We start from the raw sequence: 15,278 nt of genomic DNA, 5'->3' as shown, positions 1-15,278 counted from the left end.
CATTGAACCATGGTAAGAGCGTCTAGTAGCATCGCCCCATGATTCCATAAGTATCACTGATAGTGCCTGCAAGAACCAGTCGATTATGATTAACGTACAATACGGTCCCTTCATCTCATATATCCCGATCGAATCTGTAACCATTGGTTCACCGAGGGTCGCATATTAATTCGATAACTATATGATAAATATAAATAATTGCATCGCATGTACTGTTCGAGAACTCCTTCTCTAACATACATCTCATATTCTGGCCAGAGATTCCACGCACTATAATTTCATCAGATCACATAGGATATCCACACCCGCAGGTGAGCGGTGAAACCCCGACTACAATGCATTGGCTCCTATATGTGTCGCAATTGTATCCAACCTCGTCACCTGATGACTCTCCTGGAGCCGGTAAACGAGTCAAAGTACAGCCCTAGTATATAGAGCCTCAGTGTTTTCCCGAGTCTTAAGGACTAATGGTGTACAATCATAATCACGGACTTATCCTCTCGATAAATGATAACCACTTGGAAAGTCCGAGGGAGGGCTGTTCGGTATAATCATCATATGACTACCCATCTGCATGTTTGGACATTTATATGCCCTTACCAAGAAACGCAGTACACAACATCACAGATGCTAGTCTCGAGCTCAAGCAACCTTTATCCATGTTTTAGTCGGCTGGATCGACTATGAACGAATTTAGATCATACAGTGTTTACAAATGAGTTTCAACATCGAATTACGATTCATTTGTATTAAAGTATAATCAAGATCTATATCTATGTTGTTCACATGAGTATACAGATAAATAAATAACAAAACATGAAATAATGAATTATATTAAAATAAAGATTATTTATTACAACTGAGTCAATAAAATCCTTAGCCAACAGTTGGCTTATAGAGCATCTACTCTGACGAATATATCATGAAATTCCAGTAAACTCAGACGGACAACTCTGTCTTTGAAACAAGAATGCCATCAGTATCTGCGTGAAGCCATTCCCCATCACAAATTCTAGTCCCAGCAAAATTTATGGGAACATGCTTTTCTCCAATTCCCTTCTTGTTAGCCTTAACAGGATGTGAGGCGAGGGCTCGAACACCAATGTCGCAGCCATTGATTTCATCCACATCCCTTATACAGCCATTAACTACTATACCAGCCCATCCATTGTTCTGTGCCTGTACTACAGGATTTCCACCCAATATTGCACATCTCAAGCTACCACCCCCATCAACAACAAGAACTCTTCCATTTCCCCTTTCCTCGAGAAATTCACGGACCAGAACATTATCTTCAAACACTCTCAGAGTAACAACTGGTCCAGAGAAGACTTGGCGCCTTCCATATATCTGGAAGACAGGATTAAGTGCTCGGAGTTCACCGCTCACAATGAGCTGTGGATTTGCATCACAAACTTCATCTGTCGTTACCAAGGCCATCCAATATCAAGTACCTCCAGGAAAACAAGCATCACAAAGAAGTGATTGCAAACAGTAACAAAGAACTCATGTTTATCTACGTGAGTAAAGTAAACACACAGGGAAAAAATCTCAACAGACAAATCCAAATATTTCACGTTGAAACAGGAAGAGATACAGCAACATCAAAACAAATACACATTATTATTTTAAAAAATAAAAAAAAACTCTATTGGATTATATTGAGCTGAGAATCCCACCTAGTAACACATTCAAGAACCACCCATGTTTCTTATTTGAAAACTCCAACTAATCTAATATATAATGCTGGTGCTGACTACATCAACTAGATGAATTAAGATGTATCATCCACTCAAATATAGCATCATTTATAACACAAGCCAAGAATCTAAAAACTCAAGAATCCCATAAACAATTTATTACTTAAATACAGCATTGTCCGTAAAAACATGCAATTAATCAAAACAAAGCCAAGGATTAGTATCTTACATCATCATCCGATCAGAACGCCAATAACCATAAAAAGAGGAAAAAAAGAAGAAGAAGAAGAAGTCTAGTCGTCCAAGAAACCACAGACTATAAATGACAAAAAAATAAAAAAAACATCAAATGAAGAAAAAAAGTAAAGACAAATATAAAAAGTGTTGGACCCACGTGCGAATTTGAGATAATAAAATCCGAAAATAAATAATAAACTTGGACACCGAGATTTACGTGGAAAACCCCTAAAAATTATTAGGGTAAAAACCACGGGTAAGAAGAAAAGAATTCCACTATAATATTTTGTGGTGTACAACTCACTCACTGTGTTTCCAAAGAGAACACACTCTCTCTTAATTACAGGAGAACAAACACCTCACAAATATTATAGTCGAATTCTTTTCAACTTGCCCGTGGTTTTATCCTAATAATTTTTAGGGGTTTTCCACGTAAATCTCGGTGTCCAAGTTTATTCTTTATTTTCGGGTTTTATTATCTCAAATTCCGCACGTGAGTCCAACAAGTGATATCAGAGCCTTGGTTTAAATTTCTTAAAATTCTGAGAATGCTCTGTGATTGCAGCCTAGACTGATCTTCCACATCAGAAAAGATTTTTTGATATTTTTTATTAAGGCAGGATTAATTTTGTCCAGTATACTAAATTGTTGTAGACATAATGGCGAGAAGGTACGAGATAACAAAGTTCAACGAGAGCAATTTTATGCTGTGGAAAATAAAGATACAAGCAGTTTTAAGAAAGAAGAATTGCTTGACGGCTATTGGAGATAGACTGGTGGAAATTAAGGACGATGGAAAGTGGAACGAGATGAATGATAATGTTGTTACCAATTTACATTTGGCTATAGGAGACGAAGTACTATCAAGTATCTCTGAGATAAAAACAGCCAAAGATGTCTGGAATACTCTGACAAAGATGTACGAAGTCAACTTGCTACACAACATGATTTTCCTAAAGAGAAGGTTTTATACTCTTTGGATGGCGGAATTCTCATCGATGACCGACCATATCAACACACTAAATACTCTATTTGCCCAACTCACTTCCATGGGACATAAAATAGGGGAAAATGAACGTGCGGAGCTTCTACTTCAAAGTCTACCAGATTCATATGATCAACTTATCATCAACATAACCAACAATATTCTCATGAGCTTTCTAAGATTCGACGATGTCATAACTGCGGTTCTCGGAGAAGAAAGCCAGCGCAAGAATAAGGAAGATAGGTTGTTAACATCGAAGCAAGCAGAAGCTTTACCAATGATAAGAGGAAGATTTATGGATCGTGTCTCCAGTGGGAGCCAAAGGCGAGGTAGATCAAAGTCAAGAAGTAAGAATAAAAATATTTATTGCTTTAAATGTGGCAGTAAAGGGCACTTCAAGAAAGAGTGTACGAGTATCGACAAGAGTTCTCAAGGAAATGTGGCCAGTACTTCAGGCAGTGGTGAAATATTATTCAGCGAAGCAGCAACAGTTGCAGAAGGCAGACACAAATTTTGTGACACATGGATAATGAATTCAGGAGCGACGTGGCACATGACGTCTCGGAGAGAATGGTTTGATCATTATGAACCAGTCTCAAGAGGATCTGTATTCATGAGAAATGATCATGCCTTGGAAATCGCAGGGGTCGGTACTATCAAAATTAAAAAGTTTGATGGCACCATTCGCACCATATAGGAGGTACGACATGTGAAAGGACTGACGAAGAATCTTTTGTCCTCGGGGCAATTGAATGTCATCGGGTGCAAAACTCGTATCGAGAACGGGATCATGAAAATCGTGAAAGGCGCGCTTGAGGTTATGAAGGTGGAAAAAGTTGCTGCAAATCTGTATGTACTTTTGGGAGAAACACACAAAGAGGCAGAACTAGCTGTTGCATCAATTGGTTCAGGAGAAGAATTAACGGTGTTATGGCATAGAAAGCTCGGACATATTTCAGAACGAGGGTTGAAAGTTCTATCAGAACGGAAGTTGCTGCCGGGACTTACAAAAGTGTCATTACCCTTTTATGAGTCATATGTTACCAGTAAACACAGATTATAGTTTGACACTTCTACTGCCAGGAGCAAAAGCATATTGGAGCTGATTCATTCGAATGTTTGGCAAGCACCAGTTGTATCCCTAGGAGGAGCAAGATACTTTGTCTCGTTCATTGATGGATTCTCTAGGAGATGTTGGGTGTATCCAATCAAAAAAAAAAAAGATGTTTCCAGATTTTCAAAGATTTCAAAGCGCGGGTTGAACTTGATTCTGAAAAGAAAATCAAGTGTTTGAGGACTGACAATGGAGGAGAATATACCATTGACGAATTTGATGCATATTGTCAACATGAGGGCATCAAAAGATAGTTTACGACGGCTTACACACCTCAACAAAATGGAGTGGCAGAGCGGATAAATAGAACATTCTTTGACAGAATAAGAGCTATTTTGAGGACTGCGGGTCTAGACAAGTCATTTTGGACGGAAGCAATCAAAACCGCTTGTTATATTATCAATCGTTCTCCTTCAGTGGCGATTGATCTGGAGACTCCAATGGAGATGTGGACCGGGAAGCCGACAGATTATTCTCATTTGCATACATTGGGAAGTCCTGTGTACGTTCTGTACAATGAGCAAGAAGATCGAAGTTGGATTCGAAATCAAGAAAATATATCTTCTTGGGTTATGCTGATGGAGTAAAGAGGTTTCGCTTGTGGGATCCTACTGTGCACAAGCTTGTTATCAGCAGGGATGCTATCTTCGAGGAAGATAAAGTGAAACGTCCACCGTTTAAAATGCGGAAATATTTTTTTTTAAAGCTCACAATTACAAAATAACATTTAAAATAATCGTATTTATTTGCCAACAAGAATAACGCAATTTAAAAATAACTAACATCATCCAAAATCAACGAAAACGTAAACATGTAAAAATCGTAATATCATCAACATATAAAAATGTGCAACTCCTCTCAAAACACGTGAATCAATATGCGGAAAATAATGGTCCTCGGGTCGTGTCACCGCACATTCCGTCTGCCTACTCAGTCTTCGGCACCTCCGGTCCCCTGATCAAAATGCTCACCTGCATCACACACGCCTAGTGAGTCTAAAGACTCAATACACATGTACCAGTAATAACAAGTACATATACGTAGCACACAGCAGTGAAAAATAACATAATCAACGTACATTTCATGAGCTTAAAAACATGAACATAAGCATGTCGTGTAAAATGGTAACATGTCAAAACATGTCTCATCGTGTTATCATATCGTATGCATAACTATGACCTGTCAAAACATGGTAATAGCATGTATCATTGTACCAGCATATACGTGTTAAAATATTAATTTGAATTCCGTTCATTAGCTGGGACTTTCGTATCATCATGTCATCATGTCAGTCGATGGATCCATCTACGTGTAACCGCGGTACCCGGCTGCGAGGATCATCAGCGACGGCATTACCCGCCCACTGAGCCCGGGCCTTACATGTCATCGTGTTAGTCACAACTAAATCAGTTCCTTCAAAACGTGTCATCATATTCATCACTTAAATAAAAGCATGCATATACATAATTTTTCATTTAAACCAAGCATGCACCGTAATTATCATAATTTCATAAAAATCATAAACATGATGTATAAACATTTAAAATATAATAAATTTGTGCTCAGGACGCTGCCATGACCAAAATCTCACCCCGGGTGCAAAATGACCATTTTGCCCCTAGAAACCCAAAAATTATCGTTTAACCCCTGGACCTCTAAAATTGACCCGAAGCTTACCGAACTCCTTAAAATATCCCAAAACATTTTTAAAAGCATTCCTAGACGTAAATTAGGGCCAAATTCACAACTTACTCGATTCGTTTTAAAACTTGGACCGGGGTCCCGGTTTTAACCCGAATCGAACCGAAACTCAACCAAAACTTACTCAACTTTTTATCATATCTTAAAAACACTAATATGCTCCTAAAACAATGTCAATAGCCCATAACCACATGGCTGAAAATTTCAGCAGGTCACCTACTCTCGGCCAACCACTTTTTCCTACAATCACAACTCAACACATGGCCCCCAACTCATAAACATCTCGGTCCACCCTCTACTCCCCACCTGTCCAGCCTTTAAGGCTTACTATAGGGACCTTAATGAACCTTCTAAACCAGCCAACCCGAGAGGTTAAGCCGCTGCACAAGCCACGTGCAGAAACCAACCGAAATTAGCACCTCACCTGTCGGGTCACGCCATGCTTCCAAGGATCGAGCTTCTCCCTCGACTCAACACTCGTTTCTAACATCTTACTAGACTCTACATGGTCTGAAACACAGATAGGTTCGAGCCCATGTACCGCAGCACATCCCAAACCTTAGATCTTGCCAAGCCACCCCATGGAACATTTCTCTCGATCTTACCACTCCCAGCAACCCTGATCGGTATGGCTCCCACAAACACAACGTCACACCAATATCAGACCCTTAGCAACCCATCACAGCAGCCCCTTGCACAGATGATCAAAACAGTGAGTAGCAAAGCATGAAAACGCAAGAATACATGTAAAAACCGAAACCATTCATGCTCATATTTGGATCGAAAGATTTCATGCAAGAACAAGTTCATCAGAATATATGACATGTGTGATGCGTAAAAAGATTGATACAATGCGTGCCTTGATGATTGAAGAACACGAATGATGAGAGGAAGCCCAGATGAAGTTTTCTTTGCAAGAACTAGAGGAAGACCGATGCTTTCAGCTGCCGAGTTCTGAAACCGAGGGGGGTCTTTTGTTTTTTAACCTCGGTCAACTATTTAATTAAGGAAATGACCTCCTCATGTGTATTTCAAATACACACGAAGAGGTTATTTTCTTAAATAAATAGTAGACCGAGGTTATTTTGCAAATTATCCCAACCGGGGGTGGGGAAAGTTGAATGAGGGTGTCGGCTATGCAAAGTAATTAGGTTTAGGTTAATGGCTTGCTATATAATAATTAAATGGTTAATCACACAATTAATGGTCCCTAAAAATATAATTAGGGGTTTGAAAAGGGTTTTAAGCCCAACAAGCTTAAAAGTAGGCCCATTATATTCAAACACGCTCCCGAAAAATATTTCATTTGGAAGGATTTTGAAAATATTAGCCGAACCCTTAAAAAGTCCTCCGATTCGATATAATTTGCGTATTGTTAAAAATAAAATCCCGCAGGTAAAAATACCCAATAAAATCTCATTTTTGAAAAATACACTTAAAAACGCTTTAAATTAATTTATAAAAATGAATCATGTAATTAAAATAATTTTCCTGAAAATTCTCCGGTCTCTATTTCTCGTTCGAGCGTGAAATGCATCTAGAAACCCTAATGCATGAACTTTTAAATTTCATGAATTAAATTCTATCATGCATAAAAATAATTAAACACCATTTAATGAAATAAACAAGCATTTAATGCTTTAAAACAATTTAATAAAATATCAAAGAAATTTAATAACTTGCATGCATGTGGTTCACGTGGACTTTCAAGTTTTCGGGACGTTACATAAAGTAAAAGGAGACAAAGGCACACTGAATTCAGAAACTACTATTTTTCAGGTAGAAAATAAGACGGACGAAGGTCAAGTTTCTTGTGAAGCAGTACCAGAGCACGAAGAACAAGAACATGTCGAGTCTGAGGTTTCTAATATAAGGCAGTCAAATCAAGACAGAAGACCACCAGTTTGGCTTTCAGATTATATCACTGAAAGCAATATTGCATATTGTCTATTATCAGTGGATGGTGAGCCTTCGAGTTTCAACGAGGCTACTCAAAGCTCGGATGTATCCTTGTGGATGGATGATAGCAATGCCAGAAAAATTGGATGCATTAGACCAGAATAAAACTTGGGATCTTGTTACACTACCACAAGGGAGGAAAGCCATTGAAACCAGATGGGTCTATAAAATCAAGCGTGATGGCAATAACCAAGTGGAGCTGTATCGTGCTAGATTGGTGGTAAAAGGGTATGCTTAGAAAGAAGACATTGACTTCAATGAGATATTTTTTCCTGTGGTTCGACTTACAACAGTCAGAGTAGTGTTGGCATTGTGTGCGGTGTTTGACCTACATCTAGAACAGCTAGATGTGAAAACAGCGTTTCTTCGTGGAGATCTTCAAGAAGAAATCTATATGCTCCAGCCAGAAGGTTTTGCGAAAAAAGGCAAAGAGAACTTGGTTTGCAGGTTGAACAAATAAATATCTGTACGGTCTCAAACAGGGGCCGAGGTGTTGGTACAAGAGATTTGACTCCTATATCATGAGCCTTGGATACAACAGACTGAGTGCAGACCCTTGTACGTATTTCAAAAAGTCTAGTGATGATTATATCATTTTGCTGTTGTATGTGGACGACATGTTGGTAGCAGGCTCCAACAAAGATCAGGTCCAAGGATTGAAGGCACAGTTAGTTAGGGAATTTGATATGAAGGACTTGAGACCAGCAAACAAGATTCTAGGGATGCAAGTTAATCGAGACAGAAGTAACAGAAAGATTTGGCTTTCCCAGAAAAATTATTTGAAGAAAGTCTTGCAACGCTTCAACATGCAAGATACCAAGCCAATATCGACCCCTCTTCCTGTTAACTTCAAGTTATCCTCCGAGATGTGTCCTAGCAGTGAAGCAAAGAGGATGAAGACATCTCGAATACCATATGCATCAGCAGTGGAAAGTTTGATGTTCACCATGATCTGTACAAGATCGGACATTGCTCAAGTAGTGGGAGCAGATAGTCGGTATATGGCGAATCCTGGACGAGAGCATTGGAGGACTGTTAAGAGGATCCTTAGATACATTAAGGGTACCTCAAATGCTGCATTGTGTTATGGGGGATCGGATTTTACATTCAGGGGCAATGTCGATTCAGATTATGCAGGTGATCCTGATAAGAGGAAATCTACTACTGGTTATGTGTTTACACTTGCGAGAGGAGCAGTAAGCAAGGTTTCAAAACTGAAAACAGTTGTAGCGTTATCTACGACGGAAGCAGAATATATGGCAGCTATTTAAGCATGCAAGGGGGCAATATGTATTAAAAGGTTATTGGAGGAAATCAGACACAAACAAGATAGTGTTCCTTTTGTTTTGTGACAGTCAGAGTGCCTTGCACATCGCAAGGAATCCAGCCTTTCATTCCAAGGCGAAACACATTGAAGTCCAATTTCACTTTGTACGAGAAGTAGTAGAAGAAGAAAATATGGATATGCAGAAGATCCATACGAAGGACAACATAGCTGATGTTCTGACCAAGCCAGTGAACATTGAAAAATTTGACTGGTGTAGATCCTCAAATGACCTAGTAGAAATGTAAGCAGCAGAGAATGACAAGATTGAAAAAATGTGTTGAGATGTGTTTGATTCTCATTCAAATCTCCAAGTGGGAGAAATGTCGGCAAAAATTAAATGGGGTAGGGACAACATGTTTTGCATGTTTTGAAAAAAACATGGGGGTTGACATATTTGACGAGAAATTTTCAGAAGACGCGTTTTATACGCGTCTTCACATGGACGAAAAGCTCTATAAATAGAGCCCCTCACATCATTCTGAAATTATCCTCAAAACATGTAAAACGTGTTGTCCGTACCCCATTTAATTTTTGCCGACAAAAAGTACTCGGACACAGATCTACAATTACTCACACACACAGATGCATTCTTCACAATTACTCGACGAAATTCAAGGAGGAGACATGTTACAAGATAACCAGAACACTGAATATTTAAGATTTTTGTATTAGAATAATTTATCGGCCTTTTATAAGACAACATCACAGGGGAAAAAACAAATCAAAAAATCAAAATCAATAAAAAAGAAAGCATATCTAAATAAAGAGATTGGATGTAATACCATCGCAAGCTGATGAAATGCCGTCGAATTTCTCCTTTGAATCTCCCAAGCAACGTGTAAAATTAATCGATTATTCGGAAAGAAATTGGAAATTGAGCTGAAAGTAATCCGATTCAAGGGTTTCTATTGATCGAATTGGGTAAGGAACGACAGTGATGGTGATTTGAGCACTATGTATGGGCTGATTTCCTGTTATTAAAATGAGCCCGTGATTTCATTGAAAAACCACCCCCTCTTTTTTCTTTGGGGGATCAACTTCATATTTAGCAAAGCAGACCTCAATTTTAGAAAGATTGTATGTATTACCTTTAGATCACATGGAAGAAAAATGAGAGATTTTCAATTTTGATTTTGCTTCAAGTTCCCACCATACGTATTTGGATATATATATATATATATATAATTGGAATTGGAATTGGAATTTGGCAAGGATTGACAATTAAAAATAATATTCTTTCTATTGAAAAAATTTGTATGTTATTATGAAAAAATAAAAATTTATGGTAAAAAATAAAAATCTCAAACTCTCAAAATTATCAAACTACACACTTTGTAATTTTTTTCTCTCAACTCAATTGTGAATTTCTTCACAAATGGTGAGGCTATTTATAGAATTTATTTACAAATAATCCAAAAAATAAATTCATCATTACCTACATCATCACACACTAATTTTCAATATTTACAACTCTTATTTTCAACATTCAAATATTCAACACACATGTTTTAAATATTAATTTTCAACACTCCCTCCCCCTTGTGATGATGATCATGAAGATTGTCTTCATTACGTGTTTTTATACTGCCTCGTTAAAAACCTTACTAGGAAAAACCCATTGGGATAAAAACCATAGTAAGGAAAAAAGAGTGCAGTCACGTAAACTCCCCCTCATGTTGACACGAACAATTCTTCACAAATTTCGTAGATTGCGGATCCCAATATTATATATGTGATTTATGAATATTGTCGTAAGAAGTGCCTTTGTGAAGAGATCTGATGAGTTTTCACTTGATTGAATGTGACGAACATCAATATATTTATTCTTCTCAAGCTCCTTGGTGAATGCGAAGAACTTAGGAGGAATATGTTTAGTTCGGTCGCTTTTTATGTATCCTTCTTTCATTTGAGCCACACATGCAGCATTATCTTCATATAGTATCACAGGCTTCTCGTCAAATGATAATCCGCATGAGATTTGGATATGTTGGGTCATTGATTTTAACCACACACATTCACGGCTTGTTTCATGTAGTGCAATAATTTCGGCATGATTTGATGAAGTTGTTACGAGTGTTTGTTTCTGTGAACGCCAAGAAATTGCAGTGTCTCCACGAGTAGATACATATCCAGTTTGGGAACGTGCCTTGTGTGGATCAGATAAGTATCCAGCATCAGCATAACCAATTATACTTGGATTAGCATCTTTTGAATACAAAAGTCCCAAGTCTGTCGTTCCTCGTAGATAACGGAATATATGTTTAATTCCGTTCCAGTGTCTCTTTGTTGGATATGTGCTAAATCTTGCCAATAAATTTACGGCAAAAGATATATCAGGCCTTGTACAATTTGAAAGATACATAACGGCACCGATAGCACTTAGATATGGTACTTTTGGACCAAAAATATCTTCATCATCTTCACATGGACGGAATGGATCCTTTTCTATTTTTAATGATCTAACAGCCATTGGAGTACTTAAAGGATTTGATTTATCCATATTAAAAAGTTTAATGATCTTTTCCGTATAATTTGTCTGGTGAACAAACATTCCACATTCTTTTTGTTCAATTTGTAAATCCAGACAATACTTGGTTTTTCCAAGATCCTTAATTTCAAATTCTTCCTTCAAGTATGACACAACTTCTTGAATTTCCTTATTTGTTCCAATGATGTTTAAATCATCAACATATACAGCAATAATTACGCATCCGGATGTTGTTTTCTTAATGAAAACATAAGGGCATATTGAATTATTTATATATCCCTTTTTTATCAAGTGATCACTTAGCCGATTATACCACATTCGGCTGGATTGCTAACCCATATAATGATCTTTGTAATTTCACAGAATAACATTATCTGGGTTTTGAACTTTGTGCTTCAGACATCTTAAATCCTTCAGGGATTTTCATATATATATTTCTATCAAGATCCATATAAGTAAGCTGTAACAACATCCATAAGACGCATTTCTAAATTTTCAGATACCGTCAAGCTAATCAAATACCGAAACGTAATTGCATCCATCACGGGAGAGTACGTTTCTTCATAATCAATTCCAGGCATTTGAGAAAAACCTTGTGCAACAAGTCGAGCTTTATATCTTACAATTTCATTTTTCTCATTTCGCTTTCGAATAAAAACCCATTTGTATTCAACAGGTTTTACACATTCAGGTGTAAGGACTATAGGTCCAAAAACATTACGTTTATTTAGCGAATCCAATTCAACCTGGATGACATCTTTCCATTTTATCCAATCCTGTCGATTTTTACATTCGCCAAAAGATTTTGGTTCATGATCTTCATTATCATTTATGATGTCAATTGCCACATTATAAAAAAATATATCATCAATTTCTTCTATATCTTTTCGTTTCCATATTTTTCCAGTATTAATATAATCGATAGAGATTTCACGATTCTCGTCAGTTTGTGGTTCTGACAGAACATTTTCATCATCATGTTTTTCTTCAGGAACATAATTCTCTATTTTGTGATCATCATGTGTTTTTCAGGAACATCATTCTCTATTTTGTGATCATCGTGTTTCTCTATGAATTTTCTTTTTCGAGAATTTTTATCCTTGGAACCGACTGGCCTTCCACGCTTCAGGCGTTTAATGACATCATGAGTATCTTCAATTTGTTTCTTCGGAAATTCAATTCGAGCAGGAGCATTTACAACATGTATATATGATTTAGTTACCACTTTTGTATCTGTAAATGCATATGGTATTTGATTTGCTATTCTTTGAAAGTGCACAATTTGCTGTACATCTTTTTCACATTGTTTTGTTCTTGGATCCAGATGTAACAATGATGATACATACCATGTAATTTTCTTTTCGGTATGTTTCTTATCTCCCCTTAACATTGGGAAAATTTCCTCATTAAAATGACAATCAGCAAAATGTGCTGTGAACACGTCACCTGTCTGAGGTTCAAGATATCAAATGATTAATGGACTATCATAACCGATATAAATTCCAATCTTTCTTTGATGTCCCATTTTCTTTCGTTGTGGTGGTGCAATAGGCACATACACCATACATACATCCAAAAATTCTTAGATGAGAAATGTCTGGTTCTTTACCAAATGCAAGCTGCAATGGGGAGTATTTATGATATGCACTTGGTCTGATGCGAATTATTGCAGCAGCATGTAGAATTGCATGTCCCCATATAGAAATAGGGAGCTTTGTTTTCATAATTATTGGTCTAGCAATCATTTGCAGACCTTTAATCAATGATTCAGCCAATCCATTCTGTGTATGTACATGAGCAACATGATGCTCAACAATGATTCCCATAGACATACAATAATCATTGAAAGTCTGGGAAGTAAATTCACCAGCATTATCAAGTCTAATTTTTTTGATTGTATAATCGGGAAATTGATTCTTCAATTTTATTATTTGAGCAAGTAATCTTGCAAATGCAACATTTCGAGTTGACAATAAACATACATGTGACCATCTGCTGGATGCATCAATCAATACCATAAAGTATCTAAATGGTCCACATGGTGGATGCATTGGTCCCCAAATATCACACTGAATACGTTCATGAAATATTGGTGATTCAATTTGGACTTTGGCTGGTGATGGTCTTATATTAAGTTTTCCAAGAGAACATGCTTTACATTGAAACTTATTATTGTGAAAGATCTTCTGGTCTTTCAGTGCATGACCATGTGTATTTTCTATAATTTTTCGCATCATTGTTGAACCAGGATGTCCCAATCGATCATGCCAATTTGTTAATATTGAAGAATGATCAACTACCATGTTTTATTCAATGAGACTTATATGTGTATGATGCAATCCAGTAGGGAGCATTAGTAGTTTTTCAATCATATATTTCTTTCCTGATTTATATGTGATAAGACACATATATTTCTCATTTCCTTCATTCATTGTTTGAGTATCATACCCATGGAAATATATATCATTAAAACTTAACAAATTTCTTTTCGATTGTGGTGAATATAAAGCATCATTGATCAAAAGTTTTGTACCATTAGGTAACAAAAATTGTGCTTTACCACATCCTTTAATCAAGTCTACAGGACCTGATATTGTATTTACCATTGTTTTTGTTGGTTTTAGTCCAAGAAATATCTTTTATCTCAGAGGATAGTGTGCGTTGTACCACTATCGGGTATGCAAACTTCAGCTTTGTTCATAGCATTTTTCATGTTTGAACTTCAAAAAAAATATGCAATGAAATAAAATTACTGACAATACATTTATAAAAATAAAATACAATATAATATATCTGTAAAAAATATAGCACACGATAAAACATTATCACACGGGTACATGGAAAAATAAAATATTTTACATATTTATTCCACCAGCAAATTGATCATTGTCTGAGAAATCAATCAGAAAATCTCCAGCATCAAAATGAGTTGAATCACTCAAAGGTTCACTATGTTCAGTGAAGCTGGTCTCCTTTTCTTTCCCTTTTATTGATTTTTTATAAATTTTACAAAGGTGCTCAGGGGCTCGACAAATACGGGACCAATGTCATGGAGTACCACATCTGAAACAAGAACTTTCAAATCTTTTTGAGTGATTCTCATTAACACTCATATTTTAATGATGTCTTTTCTGTGGATGGTTTGGGACACTCTTTTGAGATAAGTTATGGAAATAACTATCTCGATTATTTTCAGAATCACGGCCGCGTCCACGACCACGTCCACATCCACGACCATGATTTCGTCCTCGACCAAAATCTTGTCTATAACTTTGATTTTGGTTTCCGGATTTAAATTCATTTTTGTTTACGACATTTACTTCAGGAAATGCCGTTGAACCAGTGGGTCATGCCTGATGATTTCTTATTAACAGCTCAACTATTCTTTTCAACAACAAGGAGACAGACGATAAGTTCAGATTATCTCGAAAATCCACGCACTCTATATTGTTGTTGTAGAGTTATATTCGATGCGTGAAAATTGGAAAATATTTTTTCAAGCATTTCCAATTCAGTAATCTCGTGCCCATAAAATTTCAATTGCGAGATTATTCTATACATCGCCGAGTTGTAATCACTGACTTTTTAAAATCTTGGAATCTCAACGTATTCCATTCATCTCGGACTGTCGGAAGTATAACTTCCCTTATATGTTCGAATCTTTCTTTTAATCCTTTCCACAAAGCCATGTGATCTTTTTCAATTAGATATTCACATTTCAATCTCTCGTCGAGATGTTGACGCAAAAATATCATTGTTTTGGCCTT

The 15,278-nt window shown here is 36.8% G+C and overlaps 2 protein-coding genes across 2 annotated transcripts in view; one reads left to right on the top strand and one right to left on the bottom strand.

Annotated features, from left to right (window-relative positions):
• LOC142532242 (5-methyltetrahydropteroyltriglutamate--homocysteine methyltransferase-like) overlaps positions 1-15,278 on the top strand; it is a 41,125-nt gene that overhangs the window by 5,115 nt on the left and 20,732 nt on the right. The window lies entirely within an intron of this gene.
• LOC142533854 (putative 4-hydroxy-4-methyl-2-oxoglutarate aldolase 2) lies at positions 921-1,440 on the bottom strand. The gene has a single exon (XM_075640765.1). It carries the CDS (start codon positions 1,438-1,440, stop codon positions 940-942), a length of 501 nt encoding a protein of 166 aa, XP_075496880.1. The 3' UTR covers positions 921-939.

The sequence above is a fragment of the Primulina tabacum genome, chromosome 18 (genome assembly GCF_025594145.1).
Source record: "Primulina tabacum isolate GXHZ01 chromosome 18, ASM2559414v2, whole genome shotgun sequence".
Taxonomy (NCBI): Eukaryota; Viridiplantae; Streptophyta; class Magnoliopsida; order Lamiales; family Gesneriaceae; genus Primulina; species Primulina tabacum.
The sequence above is the reverse complement of the archived record's forward strand: the minus strand, read 5'-3'. Positions and strand labels throughout refer to the sequence as shown.

What these genes read in the sequence shown, in the direction of transcription:
- LOC142533854 (XM_075640765.1), bottom strand. Translation starts at nt 1,440, where the DNA reads ATGGCCTTGGTAACGACAGATGAAGTTTGTGATGCAAATCCACAGCTC.